At 40.0% G+C, this 27,043-nt stretch overlaps 1 protein-coding gene across 1 annotated transcript in view; it reads right to left on the reverse strand.

Annotated features, from left to right (window-relative positions):
• The window catches only part of LOC140713931 (collagen alpha-6(VI) chain-like), a 142,859-nt gene that overhangs the window by 42,409 nt on the left and 73,407 nt on the right, over positions 1-27,043 (reverse strand). Inside the window, exons 25-32 of the mRNA XM_073024627.1 lie at positions 21,700-21,762; positions 17,082-17,132; positions 15,964-15,999; positions 15,792-15,854; positions 14,748-14,810; positions 4,375-4,410; positions 4,238-4,274; positions 1,408-1,901 (exon numbers count right to left, since the gene is read on the reverse strand). Of these exons, the coding sequence (XP_072880728.1) occupies positions 1,408-1,901; positions 4,238-4,274; positions 4,375-4,410; positions 14,748-14,810; positions 15,792-15,854; positions 15,964-15,999; positions 17,082-17,132; positions 21,700-21,762 (843 nt within the window). The remainder of the gene's footprint in view (positions 1-1,407; positions 1,902-4,237; positions 4,275-4,374; positions 4,411-14,747; positions 14,811-15,791; positions 15,855-15,963; positions 16,000-17,081; positions 17,133-21,699; positions 21,763-27,043) is intronic.

Raw genomic sequence — 27,043 nt, forward strand, 5'->3', positions numbered from 1 at the left:
TTCGTAGATTTTTTGAATTAAATAACTTTGTACTCTCTAGTAATATCTATTCTAACTTTTTCTTTAAACCATCAACTCTGGATAAGGTTTTTTAATATGGAAAACTAAGGGAATAAAAACTTTTTTATATTTGTTTTCAGAGCATTGTTTAATGTCTTTTTCACAGTTAATGGATAAATATGATATATCTAGTGCACATTGTTTTAGATATTTACAAGTTAGGAATTTTTTACGTGATTTTTTACCGAATTATCCATTGGCTTATTCACCAAATTTGATTTATTCTATTTTTCAGCTTAAACCATTTCAAAAACGATTAACAGCTACTATATATAAACAGTTAATGAATGCACATATGATGCCTAATGATAAGGTTAAATGTACTTGGGAAACAGAACTTCAACATTCACTTTCAGATGATTAATGGAGTAAAATTTATTATCTAGTTAATAATTCATCTATCTGCACACATCACTCCCTAATTCAGTTTAAGATAGTACACAGGGCCCATATGTCAAAAGATATATTAGCGCTTATTTTTTCTAATATTAGCCCCATCTGTGACAGATGCAATGCTGAGATAACTACTCTAACTCATATGTTTTGGTCCTGTGTAAAGTTAAATAATTTTTGGAGGGATGTGTTTAGAATAGCTTAATATTATATTCAATTGACCTTGACAGTATATATTCTTTTGCTGCTACTACGTTTGTTGTATTATGTATTTGTTAAAACTTCTCCTCTGATTTGTATCTTTTTCTTTGTTGGAAAATTTCATTTAAAAAATTGAAAATGAAGGCTCAGGGGCTTTTGTCCTGCACTCACTGGAGTTTAAAGAATGGGGGATGGGGGTGGCGGGACAGATCACATTGAAACATATCTAATATTGAATGGCCTATATAGAAGGGATGTGGAGAAAATGTTTCCGATAGTGAGTTCCAATAGTGGGGAGTCTAAGACGAGGGGGCATAGCCTCAAAATAGAAGGACATCCCTTTATAACAGAGATGAGGAGGAATTTCTTTAGCCAGAGGTTGGTGAATCTGTGGAATTCAATGCCACAGGCAGCTGAGCCAAGTCATTGGGTATATTTAAAGCAGAGGTTGACAGGTTCTTGATTAGCAAGGGCATCGAATGTTACTGGGAGAAAGCAGGGTATTGGGGTTGAGAGGGATAATCAATCAGCCATGATGGAATAGCAGAACAAACTTGACAGGCCAAATGGCCTGATACTGTTCTAATGGTCTTATTTACATCCTTACATTGGGATCCCATTGGCAGATGGGGTCAATGACCGAAAGAGGAATTTGTATTACAGATGCAAGCATAGGAACCTGAAACAGGAAAATGTGATGGGGACCACAAATAAATGCGTCCTTTGTAAAATATAGTAGATAGTATCATTTACCTGGAAGGCAAGCTGTATGTCAGGGACATCAGCAAAAGAAATGACAACTGGGGTGATGTCCAAGGCACTGAACTCGAGAGCTGCCATCACGATTGCTGACTTGTCTTCAGATGGTCCATTAGTAATAAATACTGCTACCTTTCTGGTAAGAATGCCACCACGAGTATGCTTGAAAGTATTTCTTGCAACAAACCTCATTGCTGATCCAATATCCTGCCTTCTAGCTGACCGCTCATAAGCTAGATCCTGCAGTGATTCCAGAAATTTCTCCTCACTCCTGTGTTCTGAGAATCGTATGAACATTTTTGGTGTGGAGCTGTAGGTAAGAACTGCCACACGTGCTCCCTCTGGGCAAGTACCTTTGGTTATTTTAAGATCCTGCACCAATTCTTTCACTATTCTCTTCATTCTGTTAAATTCAGCTGGGGAAACATCTGATGACAAATCCAACGCAAACACGAGGTCCAGAGGATAAACAGGGCACTCAGAGCTTTCTGAAATGAGAAATCGCTCATTCTTTTAAGGTAGAAAAATAAAAATACACTTGTATTTTTGTAGCATGTTACATGGCATCAAAACTGCTTTCAAACTAATTAAATACTTCTGAAATGTAATCACCACTGTTCTAGGAAATCCAACAAGCAACTTGCAAGCAAGATCCCAAAAACTGCAGGTGAAAAACCAAAGAAAAAGTGCAGATGTTGGAAGTCTTCCATTGAAGAAAACAGAAACACAGAGCAGGGCAGGTAATATCCATGTTGTATACACCTTTCATTCAGAATTGAGTGTGAATTGTTAACTCTCTTTTTCATTCCATAGACTTACTGAGGTTTTCCCACATGTTCTGTTCTTTTGTCCCTATAAACTACAATGTTGCTATTTAAATAGTTAACAGTTAGATAACACATTGGACAGGGAAATATCCTCTCTTTGAAACAGTTTCATAGCATCATAGAATCATGTTACATTGATCAAGTGGCGATTCCGCCCAATATGTCAACGCTGTGCAGAATAAGCCACACAGTCACATTCACACAATTCTCCCCATTGACTGTGTACTTGCATTCCCCAACCTGGCGATATTATTTGAAGGTGCTGGATGCTTTTTCTTTTACTGCTCTCGCAGTGAGTGCATTTCAAATCATAACAACTCTGTATGAAAGTATTTTGCCTCATGATCCCCTATCCTCTTGAAATGGTTCTTGAACTAACCAGTAATGGAAATGCCTCCTTTCCACTTGTACTCTTTAAATCCATTATGACCTTGTATAAAAACAGAAAATGCTGGCAGAACTCAGCAGGCCAGACAGCATCTATGGGAGGAGGTAGTGACAACATTTCGGGCCGAAACTCTTCATCAGGAGGGTTTCCTGCACCAAACTAAAGGTGTAGCCATGGGCACCTGCATGGGTCCTAGCTACGCCTGCCTTTTTGTTGGCCATGTGGAGCAATCTATGTTCCAAGTCTACACCGGTATCTGTCCTCTTTTCTTGCGTTATATCGACGACTGCATCGGCGCTGCTTCCCTGCACACATGCTGAGCTCGTCGACTTCATTAACTTCGCCTCCAACTTTCACCCCGCCTTCAAATTCACCTGGTCTATTTCGGACACCTCCCTCCCCTTTCTAGATCTTTCTGTTTCTATCTCTGGAGACAGCCACTCCTGCTGAAGGGTTTCGGCCCGAAACGATGTCACTACCTCCTCCCATAGATGCTGTCTGGCCTGCTGAGTTCTGCCAGCATTTTGTGTTTTTATTTACTTCCAGCATCTGCAGATTCACTCGTGTTGCCGTATGACCTTGTATATCCTACTTAATCTCTTCTCAGCCCTCTTTGCTCCAAGGAAAAAAAAATCTCATTTCTACTAAATTCTGAGATCTCTAATATTCCATCATCAGAACTTTTATACTCTTTTTTAAATAATGCGACAAAAATGAGATTCCAGTGTTATTGAAGATTTAGGATGTCAGTCCAAATTCAAAGGTGCAAACATTAATTTATTATCAAAGTATGTATGAAGTATATAACTCTGAGAACTGTCTTCTCCAGATAACCAAGAAACAAAGAAAACCACAGAAGTCAGATTCAAAGAGAAACAGCAACCTTCCCTCTTCCCCACTGCACACTACAAACGGCAACATGATCACCAACACCCTCTCAAAATCCCCTCACCCTGCACAAAAAGCAACAAGAACAAGAAAACTTAGGCTTTCAACAGTGCAATTCCCCTGTGTTAGAATGGAGGTATAATGACTTGATAAATGAATTAAAATAATGCAATTGTAAATTTAAAAAGAGCAGAAACACTCACTTGATGAACAGCAAGCTGGCAGGGGAAAATAAGGAAAAAAGATCTAATTACTTCCTTTGAAAATAAACATTACATTATAATTTAGAGATAATACATCCCTAGGGAGATGAAATTTAGTAACAAATACATTTTGCTTTCATCTAAAAATAATTTTACCCAGTTGTATTCAGTGCATTTAATATTATCTCATAAGAAAAATGTTAACAGGGAAATGATCACACTAGCTAAAATTCCTGTTGTGTGCCTGATGTCATGGAATAGTCTAAATAGTCTTTTTCTATTGTTTAGGATTGTATTTAAAGGAGCATTCAAAAGCCACTAAAACAAAAATTAAATGCATTCATCTGGGAAATTGATCACTTTTCTGCCTCAGTGTTTTAAAACTTTAGTGACATTACTGTAGTTATTATGAATAAGTGTCAAATTATATCTTTTCAAAGTCTTCTGTTGAGTAGTAATTAAAAGGAATTAATTTACTTTAAAAACATGGTAATGTATTTAAGAACTATAGTACTCACGGCAATTGTTTCGAATATATGACAGGAGTTCACATGACTGTAAAAGAAAAAGTAATAATTCTGGATCTAGAGGATATCATAAAATTCATATTTTTGGAAAGAGTTTGCAGGTCACAGCATGCTTAGAAATGACTTACGCCAATGGATGTTTTCCCTTGTGATCCTTTCAAACCCTGAAACAGCAGAAAATTAAAATAGTCTTTTGAAGTTTTGCATGAGACATGATACACGCATGCATGGAGTAACTCCATACTAATTTTAATAACTGAATGCTAATTCACCTCTAGACCTTTTTCCACCATCCTTTGTTCTAAATCCCATTTCTCCTTCCAGATTTTACCTACATCTTTAGATCTTGCCTTCTCAGAACATCCGAACAATCCACCTACATCAGTCCTCAGCAGAGGCCTCCGTTTTATCTCCTTTTGTCCCTCTCTTAATGAATGCCAAGACCAGCATTACATCGAATGCTTAGTTCAATGTCTTTACCTCCATGACCATATCTCTAGTTTTAAAAAAAATTTTTAATCTCCAAATTTCACAATCCAACGAGAGCCTGCCCTCAAGGTTAGTTCCCCATTCGTCATTGCTGACTGCCAATGAAACAACAATGACTGTCTTGATGGTCTACTTGTACTCACTCTAACCTAACCCTTCTGAACTTTTAGTAGTTTGCTGAGAACATAAGTTTACAAGACATAGGGGTAGAATTAGGTCATTTGGCCCATCTCTATGGCACAATTCTATCATAGTTGATTTATTATCTCTCTCAACTCCATTCTTCTGCCTTCTCCCCATAATCTTTGAGGGCCTGACTAATCAAGAACCTATCAACTCCGCTTTAAATCTACCCAATGACTTGGCTTCCGGAGCTGTCTGTGGCAATGAATTCCACAGATTCACCAAACTCTGGCTCAAGAAATTTCTCCTCATCTCTGTCATAAAAGGACATCCTTCTCTTCTAAGGCTGTGCCCTCTGATCCTAGACTCCCCACTATAGGAAACATCCTCTCCACATCCACTCTATCTAGGCCATTCAGTATTTAAGAGGTTTCAATTAAATTCCCCCTCATTCTTCTAAACTCCAGTGTGTACAGGCCCAAAGCCATCAAACACTCCTCATACATTAACCCTTACTTTCCCAGTATCATTCTCGTGAACCTCCTCTGGACCCTCTTCAATGCCAGCACACCTTTTCTAAGGGACCCAACACTGTTTACAATATTCCATCTGCAGTGTGGCCAATGCATTATGAAGCCTCAATGTCACATCCCTTTATATTGTAGTCCACTCAAAATGAATGCTAACATTGTATTTGCCTTCTTTACCACCGATTCAGCCTGCAAGATAACCTTTAGGGAATCCTGGGCAAAGACTTCCAAGTACCTTTGCATCTCTGATTTCTGAATTTTCTCCCCATTTACAAAGTAGTCTATGGCTTTATTCCTTCTACCAAAGTGCATGGTCTTAAACTTTCCTGCAGTACATTCCATACACTGTAAGGACTAATCCCGCAACTTTATCATCTGTATTGGAAAGGGTGGAGTTGCTATATTATGGCAAACATCAGCTCTAAAGTATCTCCTCATACTTCTGTCTGCACCCTCACCTACCACTCTATATCAGCATAGGGTCCATCATATGATTACTGACCATATTTCCTCATGAGATCTTCTTTCAATAATCTCAAACCTCATGGTCATTCAACCCCAATAACAATTGGATAATCCCAGCAGAAATAATGTTTCAGTCTGCTCACATCCTACATAAATGGGTTATTCATACATTGACTCTATCCTTTCTCTCTCGTCAAGATGGCCTACCAAGGAGAGCTGCAGCAGTCAGATCTCAGGCACAGAGTCTGGCTCTTTGGCTTAGAACCGAAGAGAGGAAAAGAGAAGATCAGGAGAGAAAACAGGAAGTTCTGTAGACAAGAAAGACTCTTGGATAATATATCGAAGTCAGAGACATCTCAGACTGGTCCAGAAGGTTCAGTTGCTTGGCATTCAGGATGAAATAGTAAATTGGATTTATATTACCCTCAAGGAAAAAGCCAGAGAATGTTAGAAGACAGTTGTCCCTCTGACTGGAGGCCTGTGCGTATTGATGTGCTCAGGGAGTGCTGCTGTGTCTCTTGTCGTTTGTCATCTATATTCATGATTTGGATGACAGTGTGGTAAAATGGATCAGCACATTTGCAGATGACACCAAGAATGGAGGCATAGTGGATGGTGAGAAGGCTATTAAAGCTCACAAAGAGACCTGCACCACCTGTGAAAATGAGCTGAAAATGGCAGATGGAATTTAAAGTTTTCAAGTGTGAAGTGTTGCAGTTTGGGAGGGAAATCCAGAATAATACTTGGAGAGTGAATGGCAGGGCACTGAGGTGTGGATTAGAACAAAGGAGCCTGGGGTACAGATCCATGTCCCTTGAAAGTGACATCACACATACAGTACTCTGCAAAAGTCTTTGGCACGTAGATATATAGTAGCTAGGTTACCTAACTCTGTCTTTTATTTGTCAGTGAAGAAGAGAGCAAATCAGTAAATCTGATGGGAGCGAAGTATGTTGAGAATGACAAGGATGGTGTGCCACAGGAAGGATGTGGGACAGGTGGCAGAGAAGAAGTACCAGTGGTGGGGGTTGACATAGGTACAAACACACGCAGCCCTGAGATACCAGGCAAGATCATTTGATTATGAAAATTTGGTTTATTGATCATTACAAATGTCTCTCTGGTGTTGCCTTCACCCTTTTCCCAACCTTGATTCCGTATCCTTGACCCCCTCACACTCTCAGTCCATGATAGAGACATATCAGAATCAGGTTTATCGTCACACACATGTCATGAAATTTGTTTTTTTTATGACAGCAGTATAGTGCAATATTAAAATGACTACAGTCCTGTGCAAAAGTATACAGTCAGCCCTCCTTATCTGCTGGGGATTGGTTCTGAGACCCCCCCCCCCCCCCCATGGATACCAAAAATTGTGGATGCTCAAGTCCCTTATTTAACCTGTCTCAGTGTGGTAGTCTTTAGGACCCAGCAGAACCCTGGACTTTATTTAACATGTTCAGTGTGGTGGTCGTTATGACCCGGCGGCGCAGCTCTGAATCTGTGGTGTTTCTGTTCACGAAAATAATCGTGATCATGATTGAAAATAAGGTGGAAGTAAGTGATCTGAGAGAGGTGAAACGCCATCAGTTATTGGAAAAGGATTAGGCTACAAGTCGGTCAACGATCGGAACAATTTTAATGGAGCATGTGAAAGGCCCTGCCCCAATGAATGCTACAATTATTACTAAGCAACACAGTGGTTTAATTATTTAAATATGTATGTTTCTTAAGTGTTTTATATGCATAGATAGGTAAAATATGTACTATATACTAAGAAAAACGTTTGACTAACTGAAGCTAGATAATACCGGATGTACCTGTTCCGACTTCAAATCTGACTTAAATACGGACTCAGGAAAGGAACTCATTCATAACCCGGGTTTTTAAGTCATTTCTAGATTACTTATAATACCTAATACCTTGTAGATGCTATGTAAGTAGTTGTTATACTGTATTGTTTAGTGAATAATGACAAGAAAAAATTGTCTGTATATGCTCAAACAACGAGTGCTGGAGAGAGAACTTCCTGGTTTTCCCACACCACGGTTGGTTGAATCTGCACATGCGGAATCCATAGATAAGGAGGGCTGACTGTATATAAAGCATTTGCACACTGTTGCAGATTGAATCATAAAGAGAGTTTTGGCACATTGTTCTTTATAAATTAAAGTATGAGTGCAGGAGTTGGAATGTTTTGTTGAAGTTGTATAAGACCTTGGTAAGTCCAGCTATAGAGTACTGTGTCCATTTCTGGTCACTTATAGAAATGATAGCAATAAGATTGAAAGAGTGCAGAGAAAATTATTTGAGTGGCTGAGTCACCAGGATAGGATGGATCGGTTAAAACTCTATTCCCTGGAGCACAGAAGAATGAGGGGTATTTTATAGAGGTACTGTATACAAAACTATGACGGATATAGAGAGGGTAAATGCATGCAGGCTTTTTCCCATCAGGTTGGGTGAGACAGACTAGAGGTCAAGGTTTTAGATGAAAGGTGAAATATCTAAGGTAAGTCTGAGGAAGAACATCACCCTGGTGCGAGTGTGGAATGAGCTGCCAGCAGAAGAGATAGATGTGGGATGAATTGTACAATTTAACAGAAGTTTCGATAGATCCATTGATGAGAGGTATGAAGGGCAATGATCTAGATGCAGGAAGATGGGACTAGGCAGAAAATCAGGCCAGCATAGACCAGATGGGCCAAAGAACCTGCTTCGGTGCTGTAGTGCTCTATGATTCGATGTTGAATCGCTCCTGCTTTTATCCGTTACTCTTCAGGTGCCTCTGCCAACCAACTCAACTTCAATGTGGACATCTGAACCCACTGCATCTCCATTTCACATCAGGCGAGTAGGGGCCTTAACTTCTCCCAAACAGACTGCCTAGTTTATCCAGTTGAACTTACTATATGGAACAGCTTGTTCAATTCCACTCATTTTCTCCAGGTCAAAGGTGTAGCTATAAGAAATCAAGAGTCCAAACTCCTTCTTGTAGGATATGTTGAGCAGTCCCTGCATTAGTCCTACTCAAGTCTTTTCTCTGACTACTTTTTTTCTAGTACATTGATACAGTAATTGGTGTTGCTTCCTGTATTTACAGAAAATTGGAGAAATTCATTATATTCATTACTAAAATCCACACTGTCCCCGCTTTCTTCAAGTCCATTTCTAACATTCCCTTCTTTTATCAATAAATGTCACTATTTCAGCTTAGCTATCAATATTCGTTACAAATCCATAAAGCCCCACAGTTGTCGTGATGACAACTCCTCCTGCACTTTTTCCTGTAAGGGTTCATTTCATTCTGCATTCCTGTCATAACTGTTTTGATGATAAGACTTTCTATGCAGGTGATTCTATGATTTTTTTTTCCTTAACCTTACAATATTGATAGGTCTTTCAAGCATGTCTGTTTTAAACAGAGATTCATATACCCATTCATGACACAGGAAGTAACTGTATTTGACTCCAAACAGAGCCAATCTAACAGTCCAATTCCTCCTTATTCTTGCTCAAATGCACAGCACTCTCCTTTTCATTCTTTTGCCATTTTGCAACACTAGGGGACAATTTATAGTAATCAGTCGTGATATATGCTTACTGCTTGGTTGTTTACTAACTTGTTTTCCAAACACAACAGCTGCCACTTGTAAGTTCAAAAACAAATGTAAGAAGACTTCCAACTAACAGTTCATTTAACTTCTAGTTGTAAATGGAAGTCAGTCTTCAGTTCAGTTCTTGAAATGTAAATGGAAAGCATTAATCAGCTTGAAGTTAAAACTTAGCTTTGTAAATAAGGTTTGTATATAGAAAATGTTATTTCTGTGTATAAGCAGATGTTGGTCATTACAATTGCTTTCTTATGGCTCAAGAGTAGAATATAAGACATTATGTTGTTCAATTTGAGTTGTTTCAAACAGACAAGCTGACCCTTACGTTGCTTAGTTCAAGGAAACTTGCAGAACTGATGTACTACCATTTAGCATATCAGTAACTAATGCATTTGTAGTTGCAAGGTTTATGAATTCAAGGAAGTTAGCTTTATAGTGTTACTTGTAAACTGTGACCATTAAGCTTATGTCTATCTCTCCAAAAATGCTTTTAGAGCATTTGTGTTAACGATATCTGAGGAAATATCATAAATGTGTGAAGTCATCTAAGTGGGAGAAAAATGATAAAATGCAGAAAGCGGTTCAGGCTTCCTAGGAATGAGGAAAGGAACATCAAGAAACTCTGAAAGGAACATGGGGTGAACAAGAATCCATTCCTCCTGCTTTGGTTTCTGCAATAGACAATGTGTTCACATGTATTGTGTGTGTTTTAGTTTATAAGAATTGTACCTGTACTTTGGAACTCTTGATTCTAGGTTTAGGGAGCTTTCTCAATAAATGTCACTATTTCAGCTTAACTATTAAAGTTAGCAATTTTGGAAATAGTTGGTGTTTTATAAATGGTTTATAATTTGGAAATGTTTAACATAGAAATCATTTGAGTTTTAAATGTACTTTAAGGTTTTTGTTGGATTTAAGTTTGTTATACTGAAAACAAATGAACTGTGTTTACAACAACACACACAAAATGCTGGTAGAACACAGCAGGCTAGGCAGCATCTATAGGGAGAAGCGATGTCGACGTTTCGGGCCGAGACCCTTTGTCAGGACTAACCGAAAGGAAAGATATTAGGGAGAAGCGATGTCGACGTTTCGGGCCGAGACCCTTCGTCAGGACTAACCGAAGGGAAAGATAGTAACTTAACTATCTTTCCTTTCGGTTAGTCCTGACAAAGGGTCTCGGCCCGAAACATCGACATTGCTTCTCCCTATAGATGCTGCCTAGCCTGCTGTGTTCTACCAGCATTTTGTGTGTGTTGTTGTTTGAATTTCCAGCATCTGCAGATTTCCTCATGTTTGCTGTGTGAACTGTGTTTAAGTCCTTTGTTAGCTGGAAAAATTTTCTCCTTGGTAGGGAGAGAGGACCCACCACCTGACCATAAGACCATAAGACATAGAACCAGAATTATGCCATTTGGCCCATCGAGTAAGCTCTTACCATTTTATCAGGACTGATATATTTCCCTGTCAGCTCAATTCTCATGCCTTCTCCCCATAAATCTTCATGCCTTGACCAATCAACAATTTTAAATGTGCCTTAAGTATACCTAATGACTTGGCCTCCACAGCCATCTGTGGCAACAAATTGAACAGATTCACCACTTTCTGGCTAAGGAAATTCCTCTTCATCTCCATTCTAAATGGATGTCCCTCTATTCTGAGGCCAACGTGCATGAACATATAATGTCCTCTCATCCTAGACTTCCCAACATAGAAAATGTTCTCTCCACATCCACTCTCTCAAGGCCTTTCAACATTTGATAGGTTTCATTGAGATCCCCCCTCATACTTCTGAATTTCAGTGAGTACTGGCCCAGTACCATCAAACACTTCTCAAATGATAAAGCTTCCAATCCTGGAATCACTTGCATGAACCTCCTTTGAACCCTTTCCAATGTCAGCACAGTCTTTTAACATAAAGGACCCCAAAATGCTCACAACACTCCTTATAAAGCCTCAACATTATATCATTGTTTTAATATTCTAGTCCTCTCATAATGAATTGCATTATGAGATTATGAGAAATGCACATTGCATTTGCCTTCCTCACCGCAAACTCAACCTGAAAATTAACCTTTAGGAAATCATGCATAAGGACTCTCAAGTCCCTTTGTTTTTCAGATTTTGAATTTTCTCTCCATTTAGAAAATAGTCTATACTTTTATTTTTTCTACCACTGTGCATGACCACACACTTCCTGTCACTGTATTCCATCTGCCACTTATTTGCCAATTTTCCTAATCTGTCTAAGTCATTCTGCAGCATTGTTGCATCGTCAATACTACCTACCTCCTCCACCTATCTTTGTATCATCTGAAAGATAACCTGGCCACAAAACCATCAATTCCATTATCCAAATTATTGACATACAACATAAAAAGAAGCAGTCCTCTGTGGAATACCATTGGTCAACGGGAGCTAACTGGAAAAGGCTCTCTTTATTCCCACTCTTTGCTTCTTGCAATCCACTAATGCTCTATCTATGCTAGTATGTTTCCTGTAGTACCATTGGCTCTTAACTTGATAAGCAGCTTCATATGTGGCACCTTGTCCAGGCCGTCTGATAATCCAAGTTCACAACATCCATTGATTCTCCTTTGTCTATCCTGCTTGTTATTTCTTCAAAGAATTCCAACAGATTCATCAAGCAAGATTTTCCCTTAAGGAAACAATGCTGACTTCAGCCTATTTTATCATGTGCCTCCAAGTACCCCAAAAGCACATCCTTAAAAATCCAACATCTTCCCAACCACTGAGGTCAGACTAACTGTCCTATAATTTCCTTTCTCTGCCTCTCTACCCTCTTGAAGAGTGGAATGGCATTTGCAATTTTACAGTCCACCAGACCCATTCCAGAATCTAGTGATTCTCGAAAGATCATTACTAATGCTTCCATAATCTCCTCAACTACTTATTTTAGGATCCTGGGGTGCAGTTCATCTGGTCCAGGTGACTTATCTACGATCAGACTTTTAATGTTTTAAGCTTCCCAAGTATCTTCTCTTTAGTAATAGCAATGGCACTCATTTCTGCCCCCTGACACTTTCTTATTTCTGGCACTCTGCTAGTGTCTTCCACAATGAAGACAAGTGCAAAATACTTAACTTTATCTGCCATTGTATTGTCTCCTATCACTACCTCTCCACGTTAATTTCCAATGGTTGCTACCCACTCTCTTCTCTCTTTTACTCTTCACATATTTGGAAAAAAGTTTTGTATTTTCTTTTATACTATTGGTGAGCTTACCTTCATATTTCAGCTTTTCTCTTTTTATAACTTTTCAATGGTTTTCTGTTGGTTTTTAAAAGCTTCCCAATCCTCTTCCTTCCTATTAATTTTTGCTATAGATTTACCATGGTTGCCTCACTCTCCCTTTAGAATACTTCGTCCACTTTGGGATGTATCTTCCCTGCACCTTCTGAATTGCTCCCAGAAAATCCAACAATTTCTGTTTTGTCATTGACCCTGCAAGTGTCCTCTTCCAATCAACTTTGGCCAGCTCCTCCCTCATGCCTCTGTAATTCCCTTTGTTCTACTGTAACACTGATGCATCCAATTTTAGCTTCTCAAAATGCAGGGTGATTCTAATCAAATCTGGGTCATTACATAACACCCAGTCCAGAATTGTCATTCCCCTAGTGGGCTCAATCACAAGCTGCTCTTAAAAAAAACCATCGGATAGGCATTCTACAAGTTCCCTCTCTTGGGATCTAACACCAACCTGATTTTCCCGATCTATCTGCATATTGAAAACCTCTATGACTATTGCAACATTGCATTTTTTACACACCTTTTCTATCTCCCTTTGTAATTTGTAGCCCCCATCCTGGCTGTTGTTTGGATGCCTGTATATAACTTCCATCAGGGTCTTTTTACCCTACCAGTTTCTTAACTCTTCCCACAAGGATTCTACATCTTCTGATCTTATCTCACCACTTTGTAAGGATTTAATTTTATTTTTTACCAAGAGTCACTGCACCTCCCATCCGCCCACCTGCCAGTCCTTTCAAAACAATGTATATCCTTTGATGTTAAGCTTCCAACTGTGATCTTTCAGGCATGACTCAGCGATGCCCGTGTCATACCTGCCAATCTCTATCTGGACTACAAGATTATCTATCATATTCTGTATACTGCATGCATTAAACTATAATACCTTCAGTTCTGTATTCATCATTCTTTTCAGTTTCGACTCCCTATACACTTTAACTTATCCCATTGACTGCAATTTTGCCCTATCATCTTCCTCACCGTAAATAGAAAAAAAGAGTAGTGTATTCATTCTTGGATACAAAAGCAACATGTTTGACTATTGATTAATTCCGAACACATAGAGAGAAAACTTTCCATATAGTCAAATAGCTACAAGTTCAGGTCACTTAATATGTTTAATAAATGAGGTAACATGTCATCATTGCAACTACAGCAATCCAGCTAAGAGCAAACTTCAATAAATTAGATGCAGAATTATCTGCCCCTTGACTTTTTAGCTGTGATCATGTAATGGAAATTCATTTTGCATATTTTTGCTATAATGTGGTTGAGTTCAATTTGTAAATTTGATAAACTTGAAAGGAAGATTCATTTCATTCATTCTCCAAGAAAACACAATGTCCTAACTTCTCCAGATTGTGATCTCAGCTGTGTCAAGCCAAATTATTTTTCAGAATGTTGCCCCATTGCATTTCCTGTCGTGAGCGTTCTTGTGTCTTGGTAAAAGATCTTTGTGAGGATATTTCATTGAAGGGAGGTCAACTGAACCAATCATGGTGGAGCAGACTAAAAACATATATTTATATGTTTACTATTCCTATTCAATTAGTAGAGCTTTCTAATGCAGCTGTCTCTACTATATAAAAACATAGCCATCAGCGGCATTGATTTTTTTATAAATAGGTTTCAAAAGCAGCAGATTATTTTTTGCAACACCTTTTCTCTTGGCTTGCAGAATCAATTGGAAGAATGAAAATCTGTAAAATTATCCAAAAGTTTGATTAAAACCAAAGTTAAATACATATATATTACTATTTAGTGGATTAGGCACCTAAAATAAGGAATGAAAAATCTCATTCTGCCAAAAAAAATCTCTAGGACCTTCTGGTATTTAAATTATCAATTAGCTTTGCTTTGACATCTGTGATGGCACGAGAGTGGTTTCTTTTATTCTGAGCATTAATAAGCATATAAGCAAAATATACGTGAGAATGATTTCACATGCAGTCACTGGAAATAACTTAGCAACAAAGCTTCTAGTTTTCTATCCCAAAGTGTGTACCTTACCCTTGTTCCTGGAGCTCCTCCTTCTCCTGGGTTTCCAGGCTCACCAGATTGACCAGAGTCCCCCTTAAACAGAAATGTTAAGCTTTATTCAGTCAAAACAAAAAGTATTCTTATTTGTTATAAAATCTCTCTGCTTCCATCAGTGTAACATATCTAATCATTGTTCTTTCTTGATCAATATTCCAAGTTTCACACAATCATTTTGTGTTCTGATGACTTTCACAGCATTTAAACTCTTAAGGTTGCTTTATCCAGGAATAAAAGAGATGCAGAGAAATGTTGGAGGAACTCAGCAGATCAGGAAGCACCTATTGAGGGAAATAAACAGTCAATTTTGGGCCAAGATCCTTGATCATGACCGTCAAGGGAGGGAGTAGAAGCCAGAATGAGGGGGAGAGGAGTGTAAGCTGGCAAGCTGAAAGGTAAAACCAGGTGAAGGTGAAGGTAGTAGGTGGGGGGATGAAGGGAGAAGCTGGGACGTGATGGGTGGAGAAGGTGCATGTTTGAAGAAGAAGGAATCCAATAGGGAGAGGAAAGTGGACCAAGGTGAAATGGGAAGGAGTAGGGGCCCTAGAGGGAGGTGCCCTTAACCAGGAAATAATTTTGACAGTGGCTAACATCAGTCAGAGCATTTCTGTATAAATTTTGTTATTCTTCTCTAACAAGGCACAACACTTTATTGATAAACAGCAACTGGAGTGTAAGTGTCAGAAATTTTACCTCAAGCCTGATGTTTCACAAGATGTTTCAACAACTGAACTCCTTTAAAGAAGCATGGCTTGTTGCATTTGGAAGATGTGAAGACGTTTATATGTTTTACCTATCAGGTGGACAGCAATTGGGTAAATTGGGTGGACAGCAATTTAGATGGAATAGAGGGAGCAAATGGAAGAATATCAGGCATTGGTAAATTCATACACCATCTAACGTTTCAGAGGGATTTCTAAAAACATTTATTTTGTTAGATTTGCCAGCTCCCTTATACAAGACAATTTGGGACTAAACCTAAAAGGTTCAAAGCATGAAGCAAAAAAATTGACATACCCTGCGTCCTCTTGATCCTTTAGGGCCTCTTTCACCAGGAGTTCCAGGGTCACCATCTGGTCCCTGAAAATTCAGAACACAATTTACACAGATAACTTTCTCATGTCCTTTATAAATTTAAAAAAAATACACTGTACATCTTTTTACAAACATAAATGTTTTCAACAAGTACCTGTGGACCAAGATAACCAGGGAATCCGGGTTCTCCCTTAAACAATAAGAAAGGGGAAGAAATTAGATTGTATTGTTCAACTAGTTATACTCTTATCAATGTGATGCTGTTATAATAACATCAGATTACACAGATGGAATAAAATTCATACAGCAATGTATCACTAAACTTTCATACATATTTACATATATTGTAATGGAATAGGATAGGATAGATGTTGACTTTATGGACAAACTTGTCAGTCATTGCAATGAATAATAACAGAAATCAAGAGAGACATCCACTTTACATTCTGACACATGGTTGATTACCCCAAAGACTGCTTATGCAACAGCAGCCATTTTACATAAGACGAGATTCACAGATGGAAATTGCTAACTTTTGTGAAGCTTGTCCATATTTGGAAAACTTAATCCAGTGATGTATATAATCTCTGTATAATTACTTTTGATATGTAGCAATGCATTATTTTGTTCAAATGTTCTTTATAAATAATGGTCCAGATTTAAAGGGGGAAATTGCAGTCCTTGTGTAATTAACTCTGGGATATCTACGCACAAAAAAAGCCTGAAACATCAGTTGAAGAAGGGTTTAAGATCCCCTCCTTGTATTTTGTGGAATGGTTCCTTTCTCCAATCATGGTTATGCATTAGTTAATATTACAGAAGTATTACTGACAATAAGTACACTCACTAGTGCATATTATAAATATGTATGCTGAAGACCAGATTGAACCAAATTACTTCTAACACATTGCAGATTATTGCATTATTAGGACTAATATTTGCACTGTGCTTGTACATATTCAAAGAAGTATTATGCCAGCTGACAGAATTCTAAATGTGTATGATTATCAATGTGATCTACCACTCACTAAAATTAATCTGATAGAGTACAAGAAAACAACTTTCATTTATACAATTCCACTAGTGCACTTTAATTTCCCAATCTGCTTTTTCAAGAAGTGGGATTACACAGACCCCAAGGGTGATGACTGAAAGACTGATGCAAAAATAATGGTTTAGGAAGATGATCATGTATGTGTGCATATACCATGAAATTTTGTACTGAAAGCAAAATAAAACATTTGCTTGGTTTCTGGCATTTTGTTTCCTCACCTTTCGTCCGTTTGGTCCAGGATTTCCAACCATATCAATCCCATCCATGCCCTGTGTAATATGAAACAGAGTGCATGTGAGTCATCTCTAAACCCCTAATTGTATCACATTTGCATGAATTGAACCAAAATAAACATACATTTTGTCATTACAGAAAAAAAATAATACAAAAAGCAACAGCATCTCTGAATACTTGGCAGCTGGATGGAAAATCATAATGAAGTTCATCTTTGTGATAGGTTTTCCTTTCAGTTAAACTCAAGTTACGCACTGTGTACAATCAGACACAGTCTCCACAACTTTTCTTAAATTCTTCAGTCTCCTCTTTCTTAAACAGTCTTTCAGTATCGAGGATTATTTGCATCCACTTTTGTTTTGTGGGTTTGAGGAGAGACAGGAGCCAACATGGGAACCACAAACTTATCCACAAATGGGACAGATGATGCTTGACTGAGCACTTGAGTATGCAATTTCTGAAATACTATGTTCCTTCCATGCCGTACTCTGGGTTACAGTGTGCTTCCAATACAAAACCAGAAGATTCTCAATGCAAACACAAATGCTCCTTATCCTCTTGAAGTGATTATGTACCAGAGATCTCCCAAGAGTAAGTGGGTGTTTGTATTTCTTCAAAGAGGTTTAATTGCAGCCTTTACTGCTTCTTTCAACAGATGTTGCCCGACCTGCTGAGTTCATCCAGCTTTTTTGTAAGCCTTTACTACATTTGGAATGTTACATTCCAAGAGTCTGGTGTTCAGACTGTGAATAATATGACTTGTCCAATGTAGCTGATAGAATATAACTTGGACCTCACTGTTGACCTAGGAGTGGATACCAATATAGGTTTCCCCCACCATCCAAAAGTAGAGCGTTCCTATGAAATGGTTTGTAAGCTGGAATGTAGTAAAGTGAAGAAGCAATTACCATTTATTTATATGGGAAAAATTTGTGAATGTTCGCAGACCCAAATAATAACCTACAAAATCATGCCAAATAACACATAAAACTTAAAATAACAGTAACATGTAGTAAAAGCAGGAATGATATGATAAATACACAGCCTATATAAAGTAGAAATACTTTTCTGCAATCATTGCAGCACTGTCCACTGTAGCGAAAATCTCACACAAGTGCTCTCGGCAGAAACACCCTCTCCAGTAACCTTTAAGCTATGAAGCTGCCAAATCATACCAAATAACAAATCGTACCAAATAACATGTAAAAATACACAGCCTATATAAACTAGAAATAATGTATGTGAATTCAAAGGCAACACGAGTGAATCTGCAGATGCTGGAAATAAATAGAAACACAAAATGCTGGCAGAACTCAGCAGGCCAGACAGCATCTATGGGAGGAGGTAGTGACGACGTTTCGGGCCGAAACCCTTCATCAGGAGTGAAGTAACATGGGATGGTCAAGGGGGGATAAGAAGTGGGGGGAGGGATAAAGTAGAGAGCTAGGAAGTGATAGGTTGGATGGAAATGGGCTAGGGGGAAGGTGGAGAATTATGGGAAATAAAAGAGAAAGAAAGGTAGGGCTGGGGGGAGATTATAGTGAGGGGGGAAAAAAGAGAGAGAAAGAAAACCAGACTGAAATAATAGATAGGGATATAGGGATGGGGGTAAGGGGGGGGGGGGCAGGGGTATCAACGGAGGTCTGTGAGTTGGATGTTCATGCCGGCAGGTAGGAGGCTACCCAGGTGGGAGATAAGGTATTGCTCCATCGACCTGCGCGTGGCCTCATCTTGACGGTAGAGGAGGCCATGGACAGACATGTCAGAGTGGGAGTGGTCTGTGGAATTGAAGTGTGTGGCCACAGGGAGATCCCGCCACTGCTGGAGGACTGAGCGCTGGTGTTCGGTGAAATGGTCTCCCAGTCTGCGGCGGGTCTCCCCAATGTATAAATGGCCATATCGGGAGCACCAGATACAGTATATCACCCCAATTGTCTCACAGTTGAAATGGTGCCTCACCTGAAAGGACTGTCGGGGGCCTGGGATGGTGGTGAGGGAAGAAGTGTGGGGGCAGGTGTAGCACTTCTTCTGTTTGCAGGGATGAGTGCCCGGAGGGAGGTCAGTGGGGAGGGATGTGGGGGATGAATGGACAAGGGAGTTGCGTAGGGAGCGATCCCTGCGGAAAGCCGAGAGTGGGGGGGAGGGGAAGATGTGGCTGGTGGTGGGATCACATAGGAGGTGGTGGAAGTTATGGAAGATTATACGTTGTCTGTCCATGGCCTCCTCTACCGTCAAGATGAGGCCGCACACAGGTCGATGGAGCAATACCTTATCTCCCACCTGGGTAGCCTTCTACCTGCCGACATGAACATCCGACTCACAGACCTCCGTTGATATCTCTGCCCCCCCTTACCCCCATCCCTATCTATTATTTCAGTCTGGTTTTCTTTCTCTCTCTTTTTTCCCCCCTCACTATAATCTCCCCCCAGCCCCACTTTCTTTCTCTTTTATTTCCCATAATTCTCCACCTTCCCCCTAGCCCATTTCCCTCCAACCTATCACTTACTAGCTCTCTACTTTATCCCTCCCCCCACTTCTTATCCCCCCTTGACCATCCCATGTTACTTCACTCCTGATGAAGGGTTTCGGCCCGAAACGTCGTCACTACCTCCTCCCATAGATGCTGTCTGGCCTGCTGAGTTCGCCAGAATTTTGTGTTTTTAATAAAGTATGTACAGTGCAGTATCATTTACCGGAATTGGAAAGACAGCAAGCACACTGCTGATGGTGTATTAGGCTGAGTCGTTGGAGGTTGGGGTGGTGGGAGGTAGAGGAGACTGGGGTGTCATCTCATCATCGTCTGTTTCCATTAGGGCAGGCAGGTCATCTTCTATGTCTGCCTGCCTCGATGTCAAAGGTCGAGGTTCATCGTCTGCTGTGGCTGATGTGGAAGGCTTGAGAAATGACAGTATGCTTGACTGCTTAGCCTCTCACATTTTTCTATCATACCGTTCTTTGTAAGCGCTCAAACCATCCTGCAAGTATGCCCTAAACCTATGTACCCTTTCAAAATTAAAGACATACTTTTCTGCAATCATAGCAGCATTGTCAATCGCAGCGAAAATCTTATGCAGTTGCTTCACGTTCAGCTCCTGGACAATTTCACTTTTGGTTTGTTCGCTACTGCATTTGGTTTCAATTGTAATCCATTCCTCTTCCAATTGCATCAGTTCTTCATCTATCAGTTCTTGGTCATGGGATGCCAAAACCTCTTCAACATCATCTTCCTCAACTTCCACAAAACCAGCCTCCTTAGCCAAACTCACTATGTCTTTACTTCCTTCACCACAATCGAAACACTTAATTATGTGTAATTTTATGCCCTTGTAACACCCTTACATGCTCTTTTAGGCTTTTCCAATACCTTAGAACTCATCTTGCTAACAGATGCACAAAAGAAATTGTCATAAAGCACAGATGCTCACAGGCACGTGTTTAAGCAATGCCAGCTAGAATGCAGTTCCAGGGGAGGAGCTTGGCTGCTCGGGGCACACGCTGCCTTTTATTGCGCGTTGCCTTTTCTCATTATAGTGAAAGCACCTTCTGTTAGCAAAAACAGGGTAACTAATGTAGGTCTTTCATAACAGCGAGGTGTCGTAAAGCAAACGTTCGAAAAACGGGGGTTACCTGTATTGGTTCACTATCCTTCCAATGAACTTGGAGGAGTTTGCAGAGACAACATAGTTGGAATTTTCTCTGGTGCTTCAAGGTGCCTGCTGAAGGGATTCTAGATCTTAGAGCTATGCAGTAGGGCAAGGAACATAGAGAATGAGTTTTGTGCAAGGCCTGAGGTCTTCAAATACCCTTTTCCTGAACTGATCAAAGGTTGTATTGATGGTGAACGTTACAGTTAGTGTTAGATTAATTTTTTCTTCAATTTTCCTTTGCCTAGAATGTTCAACATTTTCTAGGGTCTCACTGTGAACATTTGTTTTTGGAAGGGAAAGGTGGTGAACTAAGAGTAGGTTTGTAAAGGATTTTGGTCTTATGGATGTTGAGTGGAAGGTCTATCCTCATGTATACTTCAATGCTCATGTCAATAATGGCTTGAAGACCAGCTACAGCATTGAGCCAACATAAGCAATGTGTGAGTACTGTTGATTAGCTACCTAGCTTCAGGTGATTTTGGATTTGGAGTGCAGTTCTACATTTCAAACTGTTTTAAAAGTAGCTTGACACAATCCAGTTTAGAGCAGCCAGCTTGTTTAAGATACCTCTCCCAAAGCCCCATCACTTTAACTATTCTTCTCCTCTCCTAGAAGCACACAGTACTTACCATATTAAAGAGGAAATTATTTTCTGTCAGCAAAATTTTGTCACATCCAGTAAATAAACATTCTGCAAATATATTTCAATTGCAGAAACAATCAAACTGTTCTTCATCCTCAAATGAGATCCACTAAATACTTCACATGAACTATGTCCTTGGCTGATGGAAAACACTTTCCTAATTCTGTATTTCCAAGAGACCGAAGAACGTTGGTATATTCCTGATACTCACGATGTGCGAAACATCTGATTGACTCTGGCTGTCAGTTTAACAAAACAAAATCTCAATAAATCTCAAAAAATTTAATGGTGGCTAGGTAAAATCAGATTAACCTGTAGTCCACGAACTCCAGTTCTTCCAAACTCTCCTTTCTGACCCTCTGGTCCATCTTCACCCTGAACACAATTTCCATGTGAGTTATAATGTCATATTTAACATAACTTAGTTCTACATACTATTACAACCTTCTGTAGTGTGTGTCTCTGAATGATAAAAATCACTATTACTTAATCAAGTAAAGTCTTTTTACTGTTTGAAGGGGAGAATTAGCTATAGTTAATGATCCCCAAAATACCCTGAAGTCTATTTTCAATCTAGTTGTTGGAAATGACAAATAGAACCCATCTTGAATGGGATTGTCTTTGACCTGTTTCATAGCTTAGCCTTATTTGTTCCAAGGCGTGCCATTTTCTAATCCATGAACTTTGACTGAACTGGTACAACTTGGACTAAGGGGCTATAAGTGGTAAATAGAAAACAAAGCTTGATGGTAGGAATTCAGGAATTATGAAACTATGAAATTAATTGTACTTAATTGGAATGAGAACCAGTCTTCAATATTTAATGTAAGTTGCAAGCAGTAATCAGTTTGAATTAAAAAGACAATATTTTAAACTAACAGTATTGTCTAAAGAACAAAGGCAACTAGCACACAGCAAGGGGCTGCCTTCTCAAATGATATGGTTTGCAAACTGATGTGACCATAAGATGTTCTAAATCATCTAAATGTAAGACATTGGAGAAATGATAGCTGGCCTACATCAAATGAAGCAACATTGGCCAAGTTATTTAACACCTTTGTGACTAATTTCAAGGAAGCTTGCAGATCAAACTAATTTTGTCCCTTAGCACATCAGACATAGTCACAGGCATATTTGCTTTATATTTGTGTACTGGGAGAGTTAATCCTCATAGCATTATTTTTGGGTGTCCAGATTATCTATTCTCAGAAACTTTAGATCATCTTTGTGAATTATTTTGTCTCAGCAAAGCTGAATATTCCATGTTGCCTCCCATTGTAGAAATGTAATTCAATGGAAGCATTATCAGACTTAAAATACTGAAGTAGATCATGTCATTGTAACTATTGAAATTGTATTGAATTCCCAGTTCACAACTTTGGAATATTCTTAACTGCCTCACAGCCATTGAAAAATGTGTACGTAAAGTGTAAAATTATCCAAATTTGGTACCTTCAATTTTTTTTCAGCACCACACTGATGTTTCAGTCTGGATTATGAGTTCAAATATTCAAAGAAATGTGAACAATATTAGCTGAAAGGTATTCTATAAACAAGGTATTTTTATATTACAAGAAACATGGTTGCAATAAATTTAGGGAAGCAACTACATTCAGGAAAGAGATCATTCCATGAGCAATAACTAAGAATTGGAATGAATCATTTCATGGCACACAGTTGTAATACATGTGCACTATACATGTCTCCTGACGGTACTACTGTTGAGTTCCGCTTTGCACATGCAAAACATTGTTCCACTAAGACTTGTATATAACATTTGCTTCTCTGTATGGCAAGGTGAACTGTTTGAGACTTTACACATGCTTACCAATTAAAATCTACCAATATTGAAAATCTAAAACAAAAGCTCTTTAGAGACCGTGTTAGGGAACTGGAGCTGCAGCTTGATAACCTTCATCTGGTCAGGGAGAGTGAGGAGGTGATAGAGAGGAGCTATAGGCAGGTAGTCACCCCAGGACCACAGGAGACAGAGAAGTGGGTAACAGTCAGGAGAGGGAAGGACAAGAAGCAGGTACTAGAGAGTACCCCAGTGGTTGTCTCCCTTAACAATAAGTATTCCTGCTTGAGTACTGTTGTGGGTGATGGCCTACCTGGGGGAAACAACAATGGTCAGACCTCTGGCACAGAGTCTGGCCCTGTAGCTCAGATGGGTAGGAAAGGAAGAGGATGGCAGCAGTGATAGGGGGTCAGATAGGCGATTCTGTGGACGCAGGAAAGAACCGTGGATGGTAGTTTGCTTTCCACGTGCCAGGTCCGAGATGTTTCTGATCATGTCCAAGATATCCTGAAATGGGAAGGAGAACAGCCAGAGGTCATGGTACATATTGGTACCACCACATAGGTAGGAAAAGGGAGGAGGTCCTGAAAAAAGACTACAGGGAGTAAGGAAGGAAGTTGAGAAGCAGGACCTCAAAGGTAGCAATCTCGGGATTACTGCCTGTGCCACGTGACAGTGAGTATAGGAATAGAGTGAGGTGAAGGATAAATGAGTGGCTGAGGGATTGGTGCAGGGGGCAGGGATTCAGATTTCTGGATCATTAGGACCTTTTCTGGGGCACGTGTGACCTGTAGAAAAAAGACAGGTTGCACTTGAATCTGAGGGGGACCAATATCCTGACGGGGAGGTTTGCAAAGGCTATTGGGGAGAGTTTAAAGTAGAATTGCTGAGGTTGGGAACTGAACTGAAGTGACGGCAGAAAGGGAGGTTGGCTCACAAATAGAGAAAGTTTGGAGACAGTGCAAAAGGGAGGATAGACAGGTGATAGAGACGGGACGCGCTCAGACCGATGGTTTGAGATGTGTCTGTTTTAATGCAGGGAGTATCATGAATAAAACGGATGAGCTTAGAGCACGGATCAGCATTTGGAGCTATGATGTTGTGGCCATTACAGAGATTTGGATTGTGCAGGGGCAGGAATGCTACTTCAAGTGCCAGGCTTTAGATGGTTCAGACAGGATAGGGAGTGAGGCAAAAGAGGTGGGGACGTGACACTGTTGATCAGAGATAGTGTCACGGCTGCAGAAAAGGAGGAAGTCATGGAGAGATTGTCCACGGAGTCTCTGTGGATGGAAGATGGGAAAAGGAAGGGGCCAATAACTCTACTGGGTGTTTTTTTACAGACCACCCAATTGTAACAGGGACACCGAGGAGAAGACAGGGAGACAGATTCTGGAAAGGAGTAATAATAACAGTGTTGTTGTGGTGGGAGATCTTAATTTCCCAAATATTGATTGGCATCTCCCTAGAGTGAGGGGTTTGGACGGGGTGGAGTTTGTTAGGTGTGTTCAGCAAGGTTTATTGACACAATATGTAGATAAGCCTACAAGAGGAGGGGCTGTACTTGATCTGGTATTGGGAAATAAACCTGGTCAGGTGTCAGGCCTCTCAATGGGAGAGCATTTTGGAGATAGTGATCACAATTCTATCTCCTTTACCATAGCATTGGAGAGGGATAGGAACAGACAAGTTAGAAACGCTTAATTGGAGTAAGGGAACTATGAGGCTCTCAGGCAGAAACTTGAAAACATAAATTGGAAACAGATGTTCTCAGGGGAACGTTCCAAAGAAATGTGGCAAATGTTCAGGGGATATTTGCGTGGGATATTTGCGAGGGATAGGAACAGACAAGTTAGAAACGCTTAATTGGAGTAAGGGAACTATGAGGCTCTCAGGCAGAAACTTGAAAACATAAATTGGAAACAGATGTTCTCAGGGGAACGTTCCAAAGAAATGTGGCAAATGTTCAGGGGATATTTGCGTGGGGTTCTGAGTAGGTACGTTCCAATGAGACGTGGAAAGGATGGTAGGGTACAAAATCCGTGGTGCACAAAGGCTGTTGTAAATCTAGTCAAGAAGAAAAGAAGAGCTTACAAAAGGTTCAAAAAACTAGGTAATGATAAGATTCTAGAAGATTATAAGGCTAGCAGGAAGGAGCTTAAGAATGAAATTAGGAGAGCCAGAAGGGGCCATGAGAATGCCTTGGCGGACAGGATGAAGAAAAACCCCAAGGCATTCTACAAGTATGTAAAGAGTAAGAGGATAAGATGGGAGACAATAGGACCAATCAAGTGTGACAATGGAAATGTATGTATGGAACCGGAGAAAATAGCGGAGGTACATAATGAATACTTTGCTTCAGTATTCACTATGGAAAAGGATCTTGGCAATTGTAGGAATGACTTGCAGTGGATGGAAAAGCTTGGGAATATAGACTTTAAGAAAGAGAATGTGCTGGAGCTTTAGGAAAGCATCAAGTTGGTTAAGTCACTGGGACCGGACGGGATGTACCCCACAATACTGTGGGAAGTGAGGGAGGAGATTGCTGAGCCTCTGCCAATGACCTTTGCATCATCAATGAGGACGGGAGAGGTTTGTAGATGTTGTTCTCTTATTCACAAAAGGGAGTAGGGATTGCCCAGGAAATTATAGGCCAGTGAGTCTTACTTCAGTTGTTGGTAAGTTGACGGAGAAGATTCTGAGATTTATGAACATTTGGAGAGGCATTATATGATTAGGAATAGTCAGGCATGGCTTTGTCAAAGGCAGGTTGTGCCTTACGACCCTGATTGAATTTTTTGAGAATGTGACTAATCATATTAGTAAGGTACAGCCGTAGATGTAATGTATATGAGTTTTAACAAAACATTTGTTAAGGTACCCCATGCAAGGCTTATTGAGAAAGTAAGGAGGCATGGTGATATTGCCTTGTGGATCCAGAACTGGCTTGCCACAGAAGGCAAAGAGTGGTTGTAGACGGGTCATATTCTGCATGGAGACCGCTGACCAGTGGTGTGCCTCAGGGATCTGTCCCGGGACCCCTACTCTTAGTGATTTTTATAAATGACCTGGATGAGGAAGTGGAGAGATGGGTTAGTAAATTTGCTGATGACACAAAGGTTGGGGGTGCTATGGATAGTATGGAAGGGTGTCAGAGCTTACAACAGGACATTGATAGGATGCAAAACTGGGCTATGAAGTCGCAGATGGAGTTCAACCCAGATAAGTGTGAGGTGGTTCATTTTGGTAGGTCAAATATGATAGCAGATTATAGCATTAATGGTAAGACTCTTGGCAGTGTGGAGGATCAGCGGGATCTTGGGGTCCGAGTCCATAGGGCACTCAAAGATGCTACGCAGGTTGACTGTGTGGTTAAGAAGGCATACAGTGCATTGGCCTTTGCTAATCATGGGATGGAGTTTAAGAGCCAAGAGGTGATGTTGCAGCTAATAAGGACCCTGGTCAGACCCCACTTGGAGTACTGTGCTCATTTCTGGTCGGCTCACTATAGGAAGGTCGTGGAAACCATAGAAAGGGTGCAGAGAAGATTTACAAAGATGTTGCCTGGATTGGGGAGCATGCCTTATGAGAATAGATTGAATGAACTCGGCCTTTTCTCCTTGAAGCGATGGAGGATGAGAGGTGACTTGATAGAGATGTACAAGATAATGAGAGGCACTGATCGTGTGGATAGTCAGAAGCTTTTCCCCAGGGCTGAAATGGTTAGCATGAGAGGGCATAGTTTTAAGGAACTTGGAAGTAGGTACAGAGGAGATGTCAGGGGAAAGTTTCTTTACACAGAGAATGGTGAGTGCATGGAGTGGGCTCCTGGTGATGGTGGTGGAGGTCGAAATGATA

This window comes from Hemitrygon akajei, chromosome 20 (assembly GCF_048418815.1).
Source record: "Hemitrygon akajei chromosome 20, sHemAka1.3, whole genome shotgun sequence".
NCBI lineage: Eukaryota > Metazoa > Chordata > Chondrichthyes > Myliobatiformes > Dasyatidae > Hemitrygon > Hemitrygon akajei.